Genomic DNA, 21713 nt, shown 5'->3' with positions numbered 1-21713 from the left:
AAGCAAAAAAAAAACAAAAACAAAAAGGGCTCTAAAAATTTTAAGTACACTGTATTCTTGAGCTAGTAAATAGTTTGTTTTTGACCTGTTGTGTATGGGAAGTTAGGGTAAAAACATGATTATAAAGAGGAAGGAAGATTTTAGCAGATAGATACGGAACTAAGAGGTGAAATGTATAAATTGTCAGTCACGCTATTCATTGATTTTGCCTAGCAGTTATTCTTTGTTACAAGGGAAGGTTTTAATTCCTGGGAATGGGATTGGGGAAGTGCTATATTCCAAAATTACCAAAAAGTAAAATTAAAAAGCATTAATAAAGCTAATTTTGTTTTTAAATTTAAAAAACAGTTAACTGGGGAAGACAGGATCCATTTTGGGATCAGGCAGATTTTCCCTTCCCACATCTAACTTTTTATTTAATTTTGCATTGTTGTTGTTCATTTGCTTCAGTCATGTCTAAATCTTCATGACCCTATTTGGGGCTTTCTTGGCAAGGATGCTAGAGGGGTTTGCCATTTCCTTCTCCAGCTTATTTTACAGATGAGGAAACTGAGGTAAACAGGGTTAAGTGACTTTAATTTTACATTATTAATGACAAATATGAGGTGTTATGTCTTTTAACATATCCCCTCTCACAGAGAAACACAAATAACAGGTGATATAACTGTTTCCCAAACATAGAAGGTCTTCAGAAGTTAGCAAATAAGAGTTTGCTTAAAGATCTTTTGATGTTAATTTACCTGTTTCAAAACAGACATTTGCAGATACTTTTTATTTAAACAGGTATTGCCGGCAAGTGCTTTGTGAGACAGTTCGAACGGCTAAATTAACACCAATTGCTGCCAGACTTCAGGAGCTAGAGGGAAAAGTTGACCAACATATCATTCCTAGAGAGGTAAGAAGAAATCTAGTTTCTTTTCTCTACAAGGATTTTTAAAGTATCTAAGATGGGTTGGATTTATAAGAATTAAGCTGTTGCTCCTACTGAACTTTGATCAGCTGTTTTGCCTTTTTCTTTCCAGACCCTTGTTCTTTATGCTCTCGGTGTGGTTCTTCAGGATCGCTGTGCCTGGCCATCACCGTACACGTATGAGACATTTAACATATTTCTTTGTTGGCTGATTATCCGTGCACAGACGAGGAGCATATGATATGCATTTTTATTTTCTAAGTTCCCAGGGGAAAAGTAAAAGGAAATATGGCATATAGGAAAGGAAAAAGAAACTCATTATTTTCACTTCTTTTCTTTGTTTTCTCTTCCACCCCTCTGGTTTTTTCTTTGCCTTTGCCCCTCAGTCCCAAGAATCTCTATTTCATTGGGAAATAAACACTTCTAATTCTCAGGGTTTATCCATACACCTGACTCAGTCTAAGCTTCCCTTTCCACCCACATAGACATTTTAAAAATCTGCTTGAAGGAATTGGAATTAGAATTTACTACACTGAAACGGGTTTTTTTTTTTAACAGAGGTCCTAAAAGATTATAAGGCCATAAGTGTGGGCCTATTTGCAGAACAAAGGGAGGAAATCAGTGTCAGTAGCCTTATTAAAGTGCTAGAGAGCCCATCTGTGTAGAAAGGAGAGGAAGAGAGAGAGATGTCTAAATATACATGCTATATTAACATATCAACGTATAGATGCACATAGTTACACTATATGTGTATGCATAGCTATATTAAATAAACTTTTCCTCCCTTCAGGTTCTAAAAATCAGAATATTGTATTTGGTATGAATTCAAGGAATCTTTTAAGGGAACAGAGATGTTCCTGCAGTTTGCTTTAAGACAAATTTTACTTTAAAAATGACATTCATATAAAATCAGAGGTAAGTTCTCATAGAAAAATTGATGCTTGTGGATATAATCAATTTCCATTTAGAAAATAAACAAAACCTTTTAACATCACATGGCAGACACCATGTCTTATCTAAACTTTTTATCTTCCCTAATGGTATGTTTTGCGCATAGTAGTTACTTAATAAATGTTTGTTGTTTGGTTGATATAATTTACTGATGAATACATCAATCATAGTATTAAATTAATAAACTGAGGAATGTTCAAAAATATGTATTAATGCTATGCTGCAATCAAAATAAATCACAAAATAGGATGAACTTTTTTGTTTGTTTTGTTTTCCAGACTAAACAAATAACTACAGGAAATGCTAACAGACCCTAACAAAATGTATTTTGTTTAAATAGAAAAACGTAGTAAAGTAACTGAGATATGGCAGTGTAGCATGTATTTTTTCCAGTGTAGAGGCAGCAATCCTAGTAATGGTTGAGTTTAAATTTCTTACTATTTACAGGTTTCTGTAATATATACAACTTTATTTTCAAAGATTTTTTCCCCGCTACTTTTATCATCACTTGAATTTATTAGTCTCTTTCCAAGTTGTTAGAATGTCCTTGAATGAGAACATACAGGAACTCACAAAGCTAGAAAATGAAATGACCAAATTTTGTTAAGGGATAGATGCTCAACACAATGTCTTCTGAAGCATGAAGTTGTCTAACAATAGTATCATGAGACAGTGTTCAGCAGTTGTTAGTACTTGCCAACCAAACAGCTTCTTTACAACTAATGCCTTTTTTAGGAGCTGTTAGCACTTCCAAGTAGGTGTTTGTTACATCTGTCAAGGTACTGATGGTTGTTGGTTATCAGTAGTAAACAACAGTAGATGAGCTAGGAACAGATCTTCCAAATTCTGTTAATTCAGGAAGTGCTTATCAGTAGAAAAATTGTTGACTTGATTTAAGTCTATAAAGAAACCATCCTTTTAGTGAATTTCAGTCAAGCATCTTTTAACTGTATATAAAATGGCATACTTTTAAAAGTATTTGGATACTTATCAAATCAAACATTTCATATATACAGTTTATAATAAAAACATCCTGATGAATAAAGTTTCATTTATTTCAATTGCTTCCTTTAGAATATATTACTAGCTACGTAAACTTTTGAAAGTTGAAGTAAGAGTCTTAGAAATGTACAAACATCAACTCTCTTTATTGTCTATAATGATACTTTAAATTTCTAACAAATAATACCAGTTATCATGAATCATCAGATTTTTAGAACGAGAAAAGACCTTGTGATCTAGTACAATTCATTTTACAGATCTAGAATCTGAGATCCAGAAGTTTGACTGATTTTCTCAAGGTTCCACAGCCAGTTAGTGGATAAAATTGAAACTGGAACCCATATTCCTAACTCCCAATCCAGGGTTCTTTCTACTAAAGCACACTCTCTCATCAGTGCTTTATAAAGACTCATTTTGTAAGTGACAAGTTGAAATAGTTGTAGAATTCCTATCTAGCAAAATATTACAATCTCACAACCATCCATAAACTTTTAAAAGGCCTTTTCTTTGACTTAAAGACAAAATGCCGGTGTCCACTGTACCCTGTACCTCCAAATTTTCACTCTCTGAGCTATCAAATTAAAGTATTTAACTACTGATGCTAAAGGTGGGCCAAACTTAATGTCTCAGACTAATGTCACAAAAATGCAATGACATCAGTAAAATGGAACTAAGTTTTTTAGGGGAGCCAATCTTCCATCTTCATGAATCTTCAAGTTTTGAGTTTTCTTCTTATAAAACTAAAATATTTGGCTTTGTCAGCATTAATCAAAACTTATAGATACATAAAGTATGCCAACATATACATATGCATAGATAGATATACATATATGTAGTTGGCACTTAATATCATTTTGTTGAATGACTGAAGTTGATAAAATAAATGTGGCATGTCCTTCACATTGGTAAATGAGACTAAAATTAATATATTAAAGTATCTTATAATGTCACACTATAATATTATACTGTATTTTATAGTAGAAGATAAAAGAAAGTTGTAGCTAAGTGAAAGGGTGATTTTGCAGACTCTCTCTGAAGAGGTAATAAAGGATTTGGTGGTTTCATTATGTGTTCAGTGGCCATAAGAAACATTTCACAGCCCATTTGGCTAATATCATATTGCATGATCATGTTAATTTTTGCAAAAAGATCACCATGAAAATAATCATAGCTTATCCACTACCAGCATTGGTTGACTAGGATAAGAAGATAGAGAAGATTTTGATAAGGTCTTCCAGATTAAATGAGTGTATGCTTTGATACTTGGTGATTTTACTGCAAAGATGTACTAAAGAGAGGATGGTAACAATATATTGGAAAACATTGTTTAGGAGTAAGGAATGGAAGTGGGCAAAGGCTTGCAAACTACAAAAAGCCTCTCCCTGTATTATTATAAATACTTTCTTTGAGTAAAGAATCAGGAGTTGCTGGACATATATCATGAAGAATTATATTGATTATATTTTAACAGACAGGAAATGAATCATTCCTGCTGTATCATTCCCAGATCAGCTATGTATAGTCAGACCCCCAGCTTGTTAAAGATATAAATTAATACAGTCTTAGAAGAAAGAATAAAAATGAGAGGGGGAAAAATGGTATAGAATTAAGATATCTCCAAACCGACCCATTTAAATAAGTTGTTGATGCTGAAAAGTGGGCAGTCAGAAACACTGGCATTAATTATAAATTTCCTAAGGAAGTTTAAACATCATAAGTCAGTTATTATAAGGAGACCAAAAAGAACTATGTCATCTAGCAAATACTTTTCTCAAGTAGAGACACCAGTTTGGAATACAAATTTATTTGTAAAAACTTAGGAGCAGTATCGCCTCAGTAAGCAGCAAGAAGCAATGAGTTGGCAAAACAATGTAAAGAAACTGTGATGAGATACTCACTCAACTAAGCAAAGTCCTGCCAAGGGAATTTAAGGATGAAACTAGAAGGACAATAAGCAGATGAAACCATTTGTAGAGATTTTTATTACAAACTTGTTTTTACCATTAAGGACAATCAGGTCACCACATGTGGACTCTAATATCACAGTCCTAAAATAAATGGAAATGATGCTGAAGAAGAGATGAAAAATGGCTGAACAGAGAAGTCCCATCCTTGCTAGAAGTAGCAAAATGAAAGGTCCAAATTTTCAAAACACAGGACAGAATGGAATACACAAATTGTCGACTGATGAACTTGACTTCAATTCCTGACAAAACTCAACATGTTCGGTTGTTATCCCTGTTATTAAAGAGGTTGTTCATGACTGTGTTGAAAAGGAAATGATCACAAAGAGCCTGTTTAGAGTCATCAAAAAATAGGCCAGGTGTTTGGCAGAGATGATGGAGGCAGAAGACATATTTTGGATATGTTGACAGTATATTACAAGTTTTTCATTTTCCTTTTTTTTTTTAATTTGAAGACGGCAGGGTGTGAGGGAGAGGGGGACTAGGGATAGGATTTTCTAGAAAAAAAAAAAAGAAAAGAGTTATTGAAGTTCTCTTTTTTACTGCACAAAAAAGAAGAAAAGAAAGCCAGAAAGAATTATAGATGAGCAGGATAGCTTTGAGAGTTACACATTGAATTTATTTTGTTCTGTTTTTTTAAAAAGCAAGCTGTACACAATAGATATTCAGAGTTTTATGTACTATCCTCTTTTCTGCTGTGTTCATGAAAATGTTTGTTTCATTTGGTATTTATTAAGTTCAGAATTTTTAAAAAGTGAGAGTTACTAAATTAATAGATTGGGGAATTGCTACAGATATAGTTTGCCTCAATTTTAGCAAAATGTTTGATATGACATCATGATAATTTTACAGAAAAGATAGATATGAACTAGAGCCTAGTATAATTGGATGAATTCAGAATCCATTGAATGGCCAGACTCTCAAAAGAGTAAGTGTTGATAGTTCTATGTCATCTTGAGAAGAGAGGTTTCAAGTGGAGTGCCAGCAGGACCTATGCTTTGGTCCTGTGCAGCCTCACATTTTTATCAATCCTAAATAAAGACATAGATGGCATGTTCATCCTACTCAGAGAGAGACAAGAGGCACAGCTCGCATGCTAGATAACAGTCAATATCAAAGATGTTATAACACTGGGCTTAATCTAAGAAGATGAAATTTAAAAGAGCTGTAAAATCTTGCATTTTGATTTTTAAAAAAATCAGCTTCACAAGTTATAGAATGGGGAAGGTAATTTTAGATAGCAGTATATTTCAGAAAGATCTAGGGGGTTAGAGTAGAACTAAAAACTCTTCAGTAGTGTGAATTGGCCGTCTCTAAAACCAATGGAATCTTGGATTGTACTAAGAGACATAAGTTCCAGGAACAAGAAGATGCCAGTTCCACTGTCCTTTTCCCTGGTCAAACCATATCTGAAGAAATTGTGTATAATTCTGGGCATCACGGTTCAGGAAGATCGTTGATCTTAAAAGTGTCCAGGGGAAGACAATTAGGACAGCAAAGCATGTCATATGAGGATCAGTTGAAGGAACTGCACCTGTTTGGCCCAGACAAGAGAAGACCACGGGTATTTTTCTGCTTTAGGCTTCTGTGCAAGAAGGAGTGAGAAAAGAAGAGGATGACTGGAATAAGAAGATAATTAAGAAGATTATTTGGAGAGGTTTGGATATGTGAAGTCAGCTAAGTTTGGCTTTGGGGAAAAGTGGGCTAAAACTTGAAGAAAAAGCTTTCAAGTCCAGATTTTGCTTTTGTCTTCTGTGAGAAAAGGTTGTAAACAGCTTAAAACCAGAGGAAAGGAAAACTGTATGAATATGGTTGAAAGAACTGGGGGGTACTTAGCCTGCAGAAGAAGAAACTTAGGGAGTCTTTCAATAGATTGTGCTTTCCACATTGCAGCTCAGTGGAGAGAAGGAAAACAGAAGAGGAAAACTGATTTAGAAAGCTAAAAAGATGGCATCTGAGAATGGGATTTGGATTTTGGGAGCATGACTTAAAATGTAAGAATTTTGTTCTTCTGGCCAGAAATATAGTATACTTAGCAGAGGCTAATAAGAATGCATATAGGGGCGGCTAGGTGGCACAGTGAGTAGAGCACCGGCCCTGGAGTCAGGAGGACCTGAGTGCAAATGTGGCCTCAGATACTTAACATTTCTTACTAGTCATGTGACCTTGGGGAAGTCACTCAATCCCAATTGCCCTGCCCTTCCCCCTCCAAAGTACAAAAAAAAAAGTAATTGGTGTCTTTCAAATCTGATCAAAAGGGCCTAAATTTTTTTTTTTAAGAACTTGGGATGGAGAAAATAACCTATGCATACAGAAGGCAGAATCCAAAGAAAAGAACCACACTAATAAAACCCTTTGCTTCAGATGTACTTATATACAAATACTCAGTTTATGCAAAAAGCAGTAGGAAGTACAAGATGCCAGATTTGACCCAAAGGTATCCTTGAGACTTGGTGGGTACAACTCTGGGTACCTTAGGGATTTCCATCTGGCCTTGTGCTTCTCAACATTTTTATCAATGACTTGTCTAAAAGGTATTGATGGTTTGCTTATCAAGTTTGCAGATGACACAAAGCTGGGGGTGGGGGCCATTGAATAGAAGAGTGAAAATATCTTGACAGGAAAACTTAGGGCTGAATCCAAGAAGATTAAATTCAGTAGTGTTAAAAACAAAGCAAATTCACAAGTACAAGATGGGGGAGGTGTGGTTATATAGCAGCTCTCTGAAACAAATGTGGGGTTTTTAATGAACTGCAAGCTCAATATGAGTCAGCAGTATGATATGGCAACCAGAAACATCTGACATGATCGTGGGCTAAATGAAGAAAGAATAAGCCAGGGCAGCTTCAGTGGCCAGGGCCAGAGGACCCCCTGGCTCACGGCTGCACTGCTGTTGCTGCTACCACCACTGACCCAGGCACTGCCTAGCAGAGTGCAGGCATGTTGCAAACTTTGGGAAAGTGAGAACTGTCTATACTTGCCTTCACTATTATGGAGGAAAGAGATCCAGTGAAGAGTTCAAATTGAAAAAGAATTCCCTAGAGGTGGTAAGTCTCCCTAGATGCAACTGTCTGTGGATGATAATGTAGGGTTGTATCAAGTGCCGAAACACTGCACGTTCCTAAATGGGAACCATAATCATTCAGAACTGTTTGACCTATCTTTTTATTTGTTTGTTTGTTTTGGAGGCAAGGCAGTTGGGGTTAAATGACTTGCCCAAGGTCACACAGCTAGTAAGTGTTAAGTGTCTGAAGTCAGATTTGAACTCAGGTTCTTCTGACTCTAGGGCCAATGCTCTACTCACTGTGCCACCTAGCTGCCCCTGGCCTATCTTTTTATAAAAGAAAAAACAAATGAATAAAGAATGCCTTTCGTTTAATTTATGATATGCAATTGGAGGGCTAGCTCATAGAAATCGGTTTGACAGTACCCTGGACAGATGCTGTACACCAACAGTGAACTGGACCCAGAATTGAATAACAAGAGGGTAGGTGGATTGCCCTTGTGAAATTATCAGACTTTTGTAATGACAATGTATCTCCATGAAATAAAGGCCTATCTTTTTATCCTCGTAGTTAATTGATTCATGTCAGTGGTAGGAGTTTACCACAGAACTGTAATCACAGATCTGAACCAAAAATAATAATTCTTCCAGGTGTGTCTTAACTCTGAATTAAGGAATACCTGGGTCTCTGAAGAACTGAAATGGAAACTTACTCCAAAAAACAAAACCAAAAAAAAAAAAAAGCCCATTGTGTGGGCATAAGCATACAGTACATTACAACTGAAGAATCACACAGAAAAAGCTGTGTAGGGTATACAATCAGAAAATACTATGATTGGAAAAAATGTCAGACTTTAAATAGCAGGAATAAAGGACAACTGATAGATAACACATGTTTCACATCTTACAACAATCACCATTGTACCCACAAGGATATTTCTCTGAAATAGAATTGGTGAAAATCGAACTGAGACATAATCCTGCATAAGAACTTGATGTTCTCTACCTTCAGTTGAAATGAATTTATCCTCACATGAGTCACTTAATTTCTTTCTTTATACATTAGTGTCAGTTAACACAGTACCTGGCACAAAGTAAGTGTTCAATAAATGCTTATTAACTGGGGTACTCTGAGAGCAAAGGATCTTAGATAAAATTATCAAACATTATCTATAGAATAATGTTAACGCAACTTGAGGATGAATGGACTGAAATACCAATTTTCAAAGGGAAGCTAAAAATTAGGTTCTTTGCAGTCAAAATTGAATGAAGGAAAAGTTCTTCCCCACCCCACCCCCAAGGGTGGGGGGAAACAAACTTAAATCCTTCTGGGTCTTTTATCCCTATATGTTTATTTTTTAATAATAATGAAAATTTGGGGTAATTCCAGTTATGAACGTGAAAAAGCAGGTTCATTATACTACAGTCTGAAAATACTTAGATACCCTCAGGCAGACATCTGTGTTCTCCTTTTTCAAGATTGTTTCAAAAGAAAACTGATTAAAGTTAATTTAATCTTTAATCTTTTGTAGTGCATAATACAAAACTATTTTGTAGTGTAATATATACATCACTTTAAAAGGGCAGGACTATCCAGTGATTTTATTTTTTTAAATGAAATTGGAACTTCTTTACATTCTTCTTACTTGTAGGAAGGAAAAAACCCTTAAATGAGACTAAAAAAAATATCTGTTTTCCAAAGAAATAGAAAGCTTAAATTCTTTGATGGCAGGGTGGAGAATTTTTTAAAAATATCTGTTTAGCCTATTTTCTCCCTCTTCTCCTAAATTACTTTAATTTCCATTTTCCACATGTATTTTATGGTATATCTGGAATGAAAACAACTTATAAGTATAACTTAAAAAGCATAGATGGGTGAAGAGGAGACCACAACTTAAAGAAACCAATGTCATGCAAAATATAATGCCTCACTTACTGATTCTTGTTTGGTTTCATATAACTGATATTTAAGTTTTGCATTTCTTGGGATTTTGCTATTCATTTGTTATTTGTCTGATATAAATATAGTTTTAAAATGAGTATTCATTAAGAAACTGCATGCATCATATTTTCTTATAATCTCTCTCAACCAAGAAATATGATAACGTAGATCACAGAATACAAATATCATAGAATCTCAGAATTTGAAGGAACCCGGAGACCACATGGTCCAACCCATTTCTGAGCAAAAATCCCTTCTACAACAATACCAGTAAGAGGGCATTCAACCACAGTTTAAAAGATGGAATCCACCATTCTCCAAGGAAGTTCATTCCACTTTCTTACCCATAGTAAATTCTTCCTTTATATCAGGAATAAATTTGCCTCTCTTCAACTTCCACCCTTTGCTCCTGGTTCTGGCCTCTGGTACCATGCAAAACAAAGTCTTCTCCCTCTTTTGCCTGGCAGCCCTTCACATACTTGAAGACAACTTTCATGTCTCTAGCCAAACTCCTCTTCTCCAGGGCAAGCAATCCCATTTTTTCAACTGATATGCATATTTGAAAGCTCTTTACCACTTTGATTGCTCTCTTCTAGACATTCAAGGTTATCAGTATTTCTTAAATGTAGTGTGTTATATTGAACACAATATTCTAGGTGTGATCTGAACAGTGTGGAGTACAGTAGGGCCTAGACCCCATTCCTCTCTTAAATAAATGCAGCCTGAAATTATATTAGCTTTTTCAGCTTCTGTGTCATGATGTTCATAGGGACATAGATGTAGAAGTGGAAAGGATCATAAGGTCATCTACTACAATCTCCTTATTTTTACAGATGGGGAAACTGAGCCCTTAGAGAGCTCACATATCTTTTCCAAGCTTATTTCAATAGTAACCAGTAGAGCTAGGCTGAACCCACTTTCTCTGACTCAAGTGCAAACAGTCTTTCATCGTATAATAGCAGTTCTTAACTTGAGGTCCGTGGATAGATTTCAGGTGGGTCTGTGAACTTGGATGAAAAAAAAAAGTCCTTTATTTTTTCTAATCTCTAGCTGAAATATAGCATTTCCTTCAGTTATTTAAAAAATATTCTGAGGAATCCATGGGCTTCACCAGATTCCCTGGGGGAGGGGGATTGTTTCTGATACAAGAAAGGTTAGGAAACACTACTCCTGACTTCCTCTAGTTCTTGTTCAGCAATACATGAATAGGAATGAAAGAGGCTAATGGGAGAAGTAATCTAGGGTTGTGGTTTGGCAAAGCATGATCAGCAAGAAGCCCTTTTTATAGTAGGAAAGAACCTGTCCTTAGAGCATATGAATATAATGGGATATTACTATGCTATAAGAAACAATGTGGAGAATTCAGGTAAGTGTAGGAAAGCATGTGAACTGAGACAAAGTAAACATAGAAAAAAAAGTACACACAGATCCCTGCGGCAATGTAAGCAGAAAGAACTTAAAAGGAAAAGTGAATGCTGTATCATTATAATGACCGAACTTGTCCTTGAAGAAGACGTGCCTCCTTCCCTTTTTTACAGAGCTTCAGGACTTTGGGTGTAGAACATGGCATATGCTATCAGTCTTGGTTGATGTGTTGGTTAGTTTTTCTGAATCATTTTTCTTTTTGTTACAATGAGTCACTCTCTGGGGAGATGAGAGGGGAAAGATATATCTGGAAATGAAAGTGATAATAAAAATGAAAGATAAATATTAAAAAAAATGTGAGGAGCAATATCACGTCTACCTGACAGTATGTATGATGATTTGTCCTCAGTTCTGTTTTTCTCTTTTCAAGGTTTGATCCAGACAGGTTTGATGATGAATCTGCTATGAAAAATTTTTCCTTGCTTGGATTCTCAGGAACACAAGAGTGCCCTGAGTTGAGGTAAGATGAATTAAGAAGAGGAGAGGTGCCTGTTTCTTCGGTTTTAATTTTGGTATTTATGGAGGGGCTAGGTGGCGCAGTAAATAGACAACCAGCCCTGGAGTCAGGAGGACCTGAGTTCAAATGTGACCTCAGACACTTAACACTTTACTAGCCATGTGACTTTGAGCAAGTCACTTAACCCCAATTGCCCTGCCTTCCCCCACCTCCAAAAAGCCAAAAAAAAAAAAAGGCATTCAATATAGATGAGAAAAATTGTCATCTTTTTTCTTTATATCACATTTTTATATGATTATTTGTCCTTCTTTCTGACTAGATTTGCATATATGGTGGCCACAGTACTTCTAAGTGTGCTGGTGAGAAAACTGTACTTACATCCTGTGGAAGGACAAGTTCTGGAGAGCAAATATGAGCTGGTAACATCATCAAAGGAAGAAGCGTGGGTCACTGTTTCTAAAAGAAACTAAAAACAAATGTCAGGTTGCAAAAAAGAAAGTGCTTCAGCCTTCTGACGATGAGAATTCATTTGTTTCACTGAGAAATGTTATCCTAAATCTGTCCCAGAGTTTGGTGTTCAGACCTATTTTTTTCTACATTTTTAACATTATCTTGTCTTTCATATTAATATTCCTTTAGTAAAATGAATTTAATACAGACATTTGTTATTTGAACAATATTGACTCCAGGACAGGTGATATAGAAGTGAAGGTTTTTGTGCAAGACCGTTTCTGAACACTGCCTTGTCAGAACTGACCAGCCATGAGCGGTGTGTCCTTCAGGGCTGAGTGGCAGAAAGGACCACTGTCTTAGACAACAATAGCTAGTAGTTCTAACTTTTCATTAAATTGTCCATTGTTTTCTAGTTTTTACATAAAACGTTTACATTAAATGGTCCCTACTTTGAAGAATTTTAATTCTAAGAGAGCATAAAATGTGTATCATACATACTATTATACATTTTAAATATGCAAAGAGAACTGAATATTTATAGAAATCTTATGGCAAATCATTTTATAAGCAAAGAAACCTTTTGTAATATGAATTTTACCTAATATTTTTTATAATTTAGATTTGTATATGCTCTTAGATTTTCTTAAAGCAGAGCATGTTTGTAACTGTATTGTACCAATATACTCCTCACTTTACATGGATAACTTAGCTTTATATTTTTGAATTAATATTTTCCTCTATCACCTCCATCTTTTATTTTTCTTATATAATTGAAATTGTTATTCTTGGGGGGAAATTGTTTGGCAGATTGGAGGAGGCAAGAGTTTGATGACATAATCTTTCTGATAGTTACTTATGTACTTGTATACTCTACCTCTCATGTGTTCTACCTCTAATCATGATACCTAGTTGTTTTGACAGGTGTACCATTTTAGTATAAAAGAATAGGAAAGAGAAGGGGAGAATACCTTTCTTTAAAAAAAGGTATTTTAAGGGGTGGCCAGGTGGCACAGTGAGTAAGAGTGTTGGCCCCAGCGTCAGGAGACCTGGGATCGGTTCCGGGCTCAGATGCTCAGCACCCACACAAAAATAATAACTGGCCATGTAACCTTGAGCAAATTACTTAAACCCAATTGCTTTAAAAAAAAAAAGGTATTTAAAAAAATTCCTTTAATTTAGGAATTTAATTCCTAAAATTTCTAGGAATTCTCTAATCATTCACTCAAGACAAATGCAAGACCAGTTGAAAAAGTACAGTCTTGCAGCATTCCCTAAGAATTGTGTCTTAGCATTAGACCTTCAGTAAATGTTACTGACTGATGTACTGCAGGTGCAGAGAATTCTACAGGTACCCAAGGAAATATTCACCTGATAGATGTATGGGGTAACAGTCATCTACCATTCACACCAGACAAGTAGAATGAACACATTAAGGGGCTAGGTTGGCTGGATATGTAGTAACCCCAATTCCTTATCATTGAAATAAAATTATATGGAAAAAATAGGTTAAATAGATTAATAATAAATATAGGTGTAGAATGTCTTTTTTTCCTTTTTTAAAATTCTTTAATTTATTAATTTGTTTCCTTTTAGTTTACAGGATTCAATTCCACAATTCCTTGAATTTCACATTTTGTCCCCCTCCCTGCCCTCCCCCCCCGATGGTGGCTTATAATCAAGTATAGGATCTGTAATTACTTTCACATTATGCAATGGTCAGGTTATAAGGATGGATTGTACCGGCTGGAATGAAAAATGGTAAAGAAGACATAAAATCAAATAAGAGAACGAAAAAGATCAGGTATTTTGCTTCCACATGGATATAAATTTAGTTCTTTCTAGTTCTTTCTCTGGATGCACATTTTTCTCTCCATCATGCGTCTTTTGGGATTGACTTATATCCCTGCATTGTTGAGAAGAGTCCAGTCTATCAAAGTTGGTCATCACACATACGTTGTGTCTGTAATTGTGTACAGATTCCTCCTGGTTCTACTCTTCTCACTCAGCATCAGTTCTTTTAAGCCTCTCCAGGTAAATATGAAGACTGCCTGCTCCTTGTTTCTTATAGCACAATAATATTCCATAACATGCATATACCACAACTTGTTCAGACATTCCCCAATTGATGGACACCCCCTTAATTTCCAGTTCTTTGCCACAACAAAAAGAGCTGCTATAAACATTTTTGTACATATGGGTCTTTCTCCCATTTCTATGATCTCTTTGGGATATAACCCTAGGAGTGGTATTGCTGGATCAAAGGGTATGAAAGTATTTATAGCCCTTTGGGCTTAGTTCCAGATTGCTCTCCAGAAAGGCTGGATCAGTTCACAGCTCCACCAACAATGCATTAGTGTTCCAGTTTGCCCACATCCTCTCCAGCATTTGTCATTTTCCTGTTTTGTCATCTTAGTCAATCTGACTGGTGAGATGTGGTACCTCAGAGTTGTTTTGATTTGCATTTCTCTAATCAATAGTGAATTAGAGCATTTCTTCATGTGCTTATAGATAGCTTTAATTTCTTTCTCTGAAAACTGCCTGTTCATATCCTTTGACCATTTATCAATTGGGGAATGACTTGTATTCTTATAAATTTGACTCAGTTCTCTGTATATTTTAGAGATGAGTCCTTTGTCAGAGACATAGGTTGTAAAGATTCTTTCCCAATTTCCCACCTCCCTCTTAATCTTGGTTACATTGGCTTTATTTGTACAGAAACTTTTCAATTTCATGTAGTCAAAATTATCCATTTTACATTTTATAATGTTCTCTAATTCCTGTTTCGTCATAAAGTCATTCCCTCTCCACAAGTCTGATAGGTAAACTATTCCTTGTTTTAGCAAACTGCTTACAGTATCAACCTTTATACCTAGATCATGAACCCATTTAGACTTGATTTTGGTATATGGTGTTAGATAATGGTCTATGTCCAGTTTCTGCCATACTATATTCCAGTTTTCCCAGCAGTTTTTGTCAAATAGTGAGTTCTTATCCCAAAAACCAGGGTCTAGGGGTTTATCAAACAATACATTACTGTAGTCGTTGACTTCTGAATCTCGTGTGCCTAATCTATTCCATTGATCCACTCCTCTATTCCTAAGCCAGTACCAAGTAGTTTTGATGACTGCTGCTTTATAGTACAGATTGAAATCTGGTAAAGCTAGTCCACCTTCCCTAGCATTTTTTTTTTCATTAATTCCCTTGATATTCTGGACCGTTTATTCTTCCAGATGAATTTTGTTACTATTTTTTCTAACTCTATAAAGTAGTTTTTTGGTAAATTAATTGGTATGGCACTAAATATATAATTTAATTTAGGTAAAATTGTCATTTTTATTATATTAGCTCGACCCAGCCATGAGCAATTGATGTTTTTCCAATTAGTTAGATCTGACTTTATTTGTGTGAAAAGTGTTTTGTAGTTATGATCATACAGGTCCTGGGTTTGTTTTGGCAGGTAGATTCCCAAATATTTTATAATGTCTGGTGTAGAATGTCTCAATTCCTATGGCAAGTGGTAGAATGGCAAATTCTACATTCCAGAACCTCTTCTTAGCCCTCAGTCTTCATCACCAGTGTGATGCACTGTCATATATCTGCAGGTATAAGATATGAAGCAACTGGGGCAGTTAGGTGGCACAGTGAATAGAGCACCAGCCCTGGAGTCAGGGGGACCTGAGTTCAAATCTGGCCCCAGACACTTTAACACAAAAAACTAGCTGTGTGACCTTGGGCAAGTCACTTAACCCCAAATGCCCTCCAAAAAGCAAAAAAAAGAGAAAGAAACAAAAGATATGAAGAAACTGAGAATACTGTCTAAATAGAAGCACTTGTACATGGCTTTCAAAGAGACACTTAACATGAAACAAAGAGTTCTCCATCTAGTAAATTCTGCTTATTTTAGCTAAAGAATGCCAACTAATCATGGTCATTGTTCAGCTAGTAAAATAGAACAGGTTAGACATAGGATGATATAATTTTTTTTCAAGTTGTAGATGAAACTCACCTCTTTGGCAGGTTTTTTTTTTGACCCATCCAAATAGTTGCCAAGTATTAATATAAATTTCAGACCTCTAAGAGAAATTTTATAGTAAGGGCTTGTCCTGCGCACTCTGCCCCCACCGTGCCCTCATCATGCACACTTGGCCCTTTTCTTTATTGAGGTCCCAATCATCCAGTCAATCACAGTGAGGGCTTAGGCTGTAATTACACATAGAAAAACTAAGGTATTTCTCTTCTTCATCTTGACATTCTTTCAAGCTGGAACGATACTGAAGCTCCTTGTTTGTCTGGCATTGATGCTCGAGTCAAGTGCAGGAGAGAACATTCAACCCTTGGTCTGAAATGTTTGATCCATCTTAGGTGGTTCCAGTGAATTTCACATGCAGGCAGCCAGGTGGCACAGTGGATAGAGTGCCTGTCCTGGAGTGAGGAAGACTTATCTTCCTGAGCTCAAATCTGGCCTCAGACTCCTACTAGCTGTGTGACCCTGGGTAAGTCACTTAACCCAGTTTGCCTCAATTCCTCATCTGTAAAATGAGGTAGAGAAGGAAATGGCAAACCACTCTCATATGTTTTCCAAGAAAACCCCAAATAGGGTCAAAAAGAAGTTGGATGCAATTGAAAAATGACTGAACAATAACAAAGGCTATGTTATATTCCTAAGAAACCATCCTAAGGGAAGAAAAAAGGACTCTGCAGTCGCTGTATTTTGTATGACTATTTTTTTACTTTTGGTTACAGTTATATCTCAGTCCACTATGCTATTACTGACTTTATTCAATTAAAAATCTACCCCCATATCTACTCTCTTGTTAATTGAAGTTTAATTGTATCCATAGACAGTAGTGTTCATTCCAGCACTTTGACAAGCTGCCTCTTTTCGAATGGCTCCAAATCACTTGGGAAACAATGCAGCTGTTTTTAATGTATTTTAAAGTACCCTTTCTGAGTTAGGGGTGTTTTGATCGGAATTAGGATGAATCCTTATTTTATTTGTTTTTCTGGTAACTAGAAAAATGCCAGTCCCCAGTTATTTCTCATTTGTTGGCAAAATATGAAATCCTAATTTAGTTACCATTTAATTTCTTCCCCTGACAAGTTGGTCCTAAATTTTTAAAAATGTAAAATCTTTTTCAGAGCATTAAGTATCTTCCTGAAATGAACATTTCATGTTTTCCATTCTCCAGATTGGCAGCCTTGTATTTTATCTGCTTTATTAGTTAGTTACACACATTTTTCAGGATAATTTTTGACCCTTTATTCTTTTGCGCAAGAGCAGTAGAGTATACAAAGCTAACTGAAGGGAATGTGCTAAGTGCAGATAGAGTTTTTTTAGAAAGTCTAGAGATAAACTTTGTACACAGATCCATTTAACAATTCATTTGTTTCTTTAGTTTCAAGGCTGCTGCCCCATTTATTGAGTTATTTTGTATCTGTCTATTTTTAATATTTTTAATCTATCTAGGACTAGAGTTAAGGATAAAGAAGTTCTTTTAACTAGATGTGATGTTTACTCTTAATAAGAAATACTTTAATTCAGGGAATGATCCAAATTTGAGAATTTCTTGAAAAATGAATTCTTTTTATTACTAGATTATCTTTAAGACCAACTATTCCAAACCTCCCCCCCCCCAAAAAAAAAACAACGCTGCTTAAGTTTCCTTCAGATACTATGGTTCTCTGTTTAAGAAAAATTGCTATTGCTTTCCATGTGCCCGAGTGTGCTGGAAGCAGTGCTTGAAGACCATGGGATCAGTGTAGGAAGCCAGGCCACAACAGAGAGTCTGGATAATTGTTAGGCTGAAAGAGCTGATCCAATGAGGCAGTAGTTGTAAAGCGCTTTGTAAACTTTAACACAGTATATATAATGTCAGTTATTATAACTTAACTATTTTCCTCTCCACTTGACAGCCATAATGTCTCTGCATATGGAGCACCAATATTGTTTTCCAAGAGCAGGTTGGGAGGAGGGAGGGGAAGCCATACTGGAGCAGAAAGTTGGCATGGAAAGGCACGTAGTAGTCAGCTCTGAGAGAGAGCCAAAGCAGATGGCTGGAGGGCATCTAGTAGATGTCCCCAGTTTTGAAGATGAGGAGACTGAGGTTCAGAGTGATGAAGGGCAGGGATGGTACAGTTGAGCAGGGGATCAGGGGGATAAGAAAGAGGCCAAGAAGTAGGACAGGGCAGTACTTGGTGATAGAAGAGCTTTCATGAGGCTAACTTCATGGAATAGGCCATAGGAGAGCCAGCCAAAACAATTCATTGATAGGGATAAAATGTTTGCTATGGAATAAAATGAAAACATTGCAACTCTTCACATGCAAATACGGTAGGAAGTTTTTAAACACAGAATCTCGAGTTAGAAGGAGCCTCAGAGATGATCTAATCCATCCTGATGCACCTAGACAGAAATCCACACCACAAGACCCCTAACATTGTCAGTCGAGCCTTCGTTGGAAGACATGGCAGCTCATTGCACTTAGGGCAACTCTGATCATTAGGAAGTCTTTCTTAAGGCAAGGCAAAATGTGTTCCCTGCCCCCTCCCCCAACTCCTATGCATTATCCCTAGTTACAGCTTTAGGAGCCAAGCTTCAGCAAATCTAAATCCTGTTCCTCAAACACTTGATAGCTGTCTTGCTTGTCCCACCCCCTGACCCCCACGAGTTTCCTCATGACATGATAGCCATCCTGATTGTCCTTCTGTAGATAGTTCATTATTCATGGTTCATCAATGCCTTTCCTAAAATGTAGAATCATAGTACTCATGATGTAGTCTCACCAGAACAGAATAATAATAATTGTTAAACAATAATTATCATTAGAATTATAATAGCAAATATTTGTAGAGCACTTTTAAGATTTTCAAAGTGTTTTATGAATACAGTCTCATTTTATCCTTATAAGAATCCTGTGAAGTAGGTGATGTTCATTTAACTGTAGCTGAGGAAAGATATGTGACTTGCCCAGGGTCACCCAGCTAGTGTCTAAGGCTAGATTCCAATTCAGGTCTTCCTAACTCCAAGGCCAACACTATCCACTATGCCAGAATACACCCATACAAAGTTTGTACATGGATGCCAGAATACTTTCCTGTTCTGGAAACAATATTAGCATTAATGCAGTTTAAGATAGTATTAGGGTTTTTAATCTACTGACCCATATTGAGTTTGCAGTGTTCTAAAACTTCCATATGGTCCTCATTGTTGTTTTACTTTCCCATCTCGATTAAAATAATTTTTTTAAAAACAACTTTAGGGGAAGCTAGGTGGCGCAGTGAATAGAGCACTGATCTCCTTGGAGTCAGGAAAACCTGAGTTCAAATCTGGCCTCAGGCACTTAACACAAAAACTAGCTGTGTGACCTTGGGCAAGTCACTTAACCCCAGTTGCCCACTTTCCCTCCTCCAAAAAAGCACGAATGAATGAATGAGTGAATGAATGAATGAAAAGGACTTTTCTTCACCTCACCTCCCCACCAAACATTTCCTTAAAACAAGGAAAAGGGGTGGCTAGGTGGCACAGTGAAGAGAGCACCAACCCTGAATTCAGGAGGACCTGAGTTCAGAATCCAGTCTCAGACACTTAACAGTTACTAGCCATTAAGTCACTTAACCCCAATTTCCCTGCCCTCTCCCCTTCAAAAAGCAAAAAGAAAAAAAACGCAAACAAAAACAAAAGGAAAGCAAAAATGACCCCATTTGACATCATAGGCAATATTCCACATCTGTAGCCCCAATTTCTTATTCCTCCACCCCCACACTAAGGGATGAGATAAGTTTTATCTGTTCTCTGTAAACAAAGTTAAAGTTGGTCCTTGCCTTTTAACTTTGTCATTTAGATTACTATAGTCACGGAATATATGGTTCTCTTGGTTCCACCTGCTTAACTGCATTAATCCATGCATGTCTTTCATGTTCCTACGAATTTGTCAGTATTCATTGCTTCTTACAGTGAAAGGGTCTATATCATTGCATTCCTATACTACATTTATTTTCCTATCATCCAATCAATGGGAGAGTTGCTTTTTGTTTCAGTTTTTTCCCCACAAAAAGTATGAGGATGAATAGTTTGGTATATGTGGAACACTTCCTTTTGTCTTTAGACTTCCTTAGGTCAAAGGGTATGACTCGATAGATCAAAAGGTAAGAACATTTCAGTGATTTTTTCTCATGATTCCGAATTATTTTCCGCCAGTAATTAATGAGTGTGCCTGTCATCCCATAGTTCCTCCGGTATGTTAACTAATTTCTGTTCTTTGTCATCTTTACCAATTTGTTGGTGTGAGATGAAACATGAGAATTGTTTTAATTTGCTTTTCTTATCTTGGTGGTTTAGAGCAGTGGCAACATTCAAATCAAAATGGATCCCTGCTGGCAGAATATTGCCTTAGAAAACCTCAAGTTAACATTATGTTGTGTTGTGTTTTATTCAACTTGTGGGCTGGGAATTTGACACCTCTGGTTTGGAACATTCTTTCATATATTATTGATTGATTTCACTCCTTTTTTTTAAAACAACTGTATTCTTTGACTACTTGTCTGTTACGGAATGACTTTTGGTCTTACGTGTGTCTATTAATTCTCTATATGTCTTGAATATCAGACTTTTATCAGAGATGTTTGTTGCAAGGAATTTTTCATAACAATTTCTCATCTAGATGAATTGAATCTGTGGAAAAGGTTTTTATATTTCTGTATATTTTCTGTAATTCTATAAAATCTATAAAATATTTTCTGTAATTCTATAAATTTCTGTCTATTTTATCTGTTGTGATTATATATTATACCTTGTTTTTTTTGTTAAGAATACTTCTCTTAGATTGCTGTCTGAGAGGGGGAAGGGGAATGATATGGGGGAATTTTAAGCAATGTAAAACCAAAATATATCAATAAAAAATTTACTTAAAATATTTTTTTCCTTAGCTATACTTGGGAAACTTCTTTTCTCTCTTTTTAAAAAAAATTATAAATTCCTTTATATTTAAGTTGTGGAATAATCCAGCAATCTGAGAGAAGTTGATTTTGCAAACCCAATCAATGGGAGAGCTGCTTTTTGTTTACCTGCCATACCTGGATGCTAGGTGGCAGAGTAGATAAAGCACTAGCCCTGGAGTCAGGAAGACTTGAGTTCAAATGTGGCTTCAGACACTAACTGTGTGACCCTGGGCAAGTCATTGAATCTTTTCCCCAGTTTCCTCAGCTTTAAAATGAGGTGGAGAAGGAAATAGCAAACCACAGCAGTGTATCTGCCAAGAAAACACCAAAATGGGGTCACAGAGAGACTGAAACAACTCGATGCCAACGTCACCTCAGCTGCAATGACAACTGCCAATCAAACCTATGGGATAAGTTAAATACTTGCCATTAAAAAGGACTTATGACATTTCTCTGACCTAATAGATATAGCAGTAGCATAATAAGCCTGTGAGGAAAAGGAAATGAGCTTAGCCTGGCACAACTTTGTTCTTAAAGAACTCACACTGATCCTAGAGTGGTTTGCCATTTCTCTGAGTTCATTTTACAGAAAAGGAAACTGAGACAAACAGGGTTAAGTGACACACAGCTAGTAAGTGTCTGAGGCCAGATTTGAACTCAGGAAGATG

At 36.2% G+C, this 21713-nt stretch overlaps 1 protein-coding gene across 1 annotated transcript in view; it reads left to right on the top strand.

The window, feature by feature from the left end:
- The window catches only part of CYP20A1 (cytochrome P450 family 20 subfamily A member 1), a 46199-nt gene extending 25179 nt beyond the window's left edge, over positions 1–21020 (top strand). Inside the window, exons 10-13 of the mRNA XM_069075330.1 lie at positions 784–895; positions 1023–1087; positions 11569–11658; positions 11975–21020. Coding sequence (XP_068931431.1) covers positions 784–895; positions 1023–1087; positions 11569–11658; positions 11975–12125 — 418 coding nt within the window. The 3' untranslated portion in view covers positions 12126–21020. The remainder of the gene's footprint in view (positions 1–783; positions 896–1022; positions 1088–11568; positions 11659–11974) is intronic.
- The last annotated feature ends 693 nt before the right edge of the window (positions 21021–21713 follow it).

This window comes from Petaurus breviceps, unplaced genomic scaffold (genome assembly GCF_028583685.1).
Source record: "Petaurus breviceps papuanus isolate PSGF00001 unplaced genomic scaffold, PetGlider_PUasm1.0 90903, whole genome shotgun sequence".
NCBI classification, from domain to species: domain Eukaryota; kingdom Metazoa; phylum Chordata; class Mammalia; order Diprotodontia; family Petauridae; genus Petaurus; species Petaurus breviceps.
This window is presented reverse-complemented; position numbering and strand designations above follow the sequence as displayed.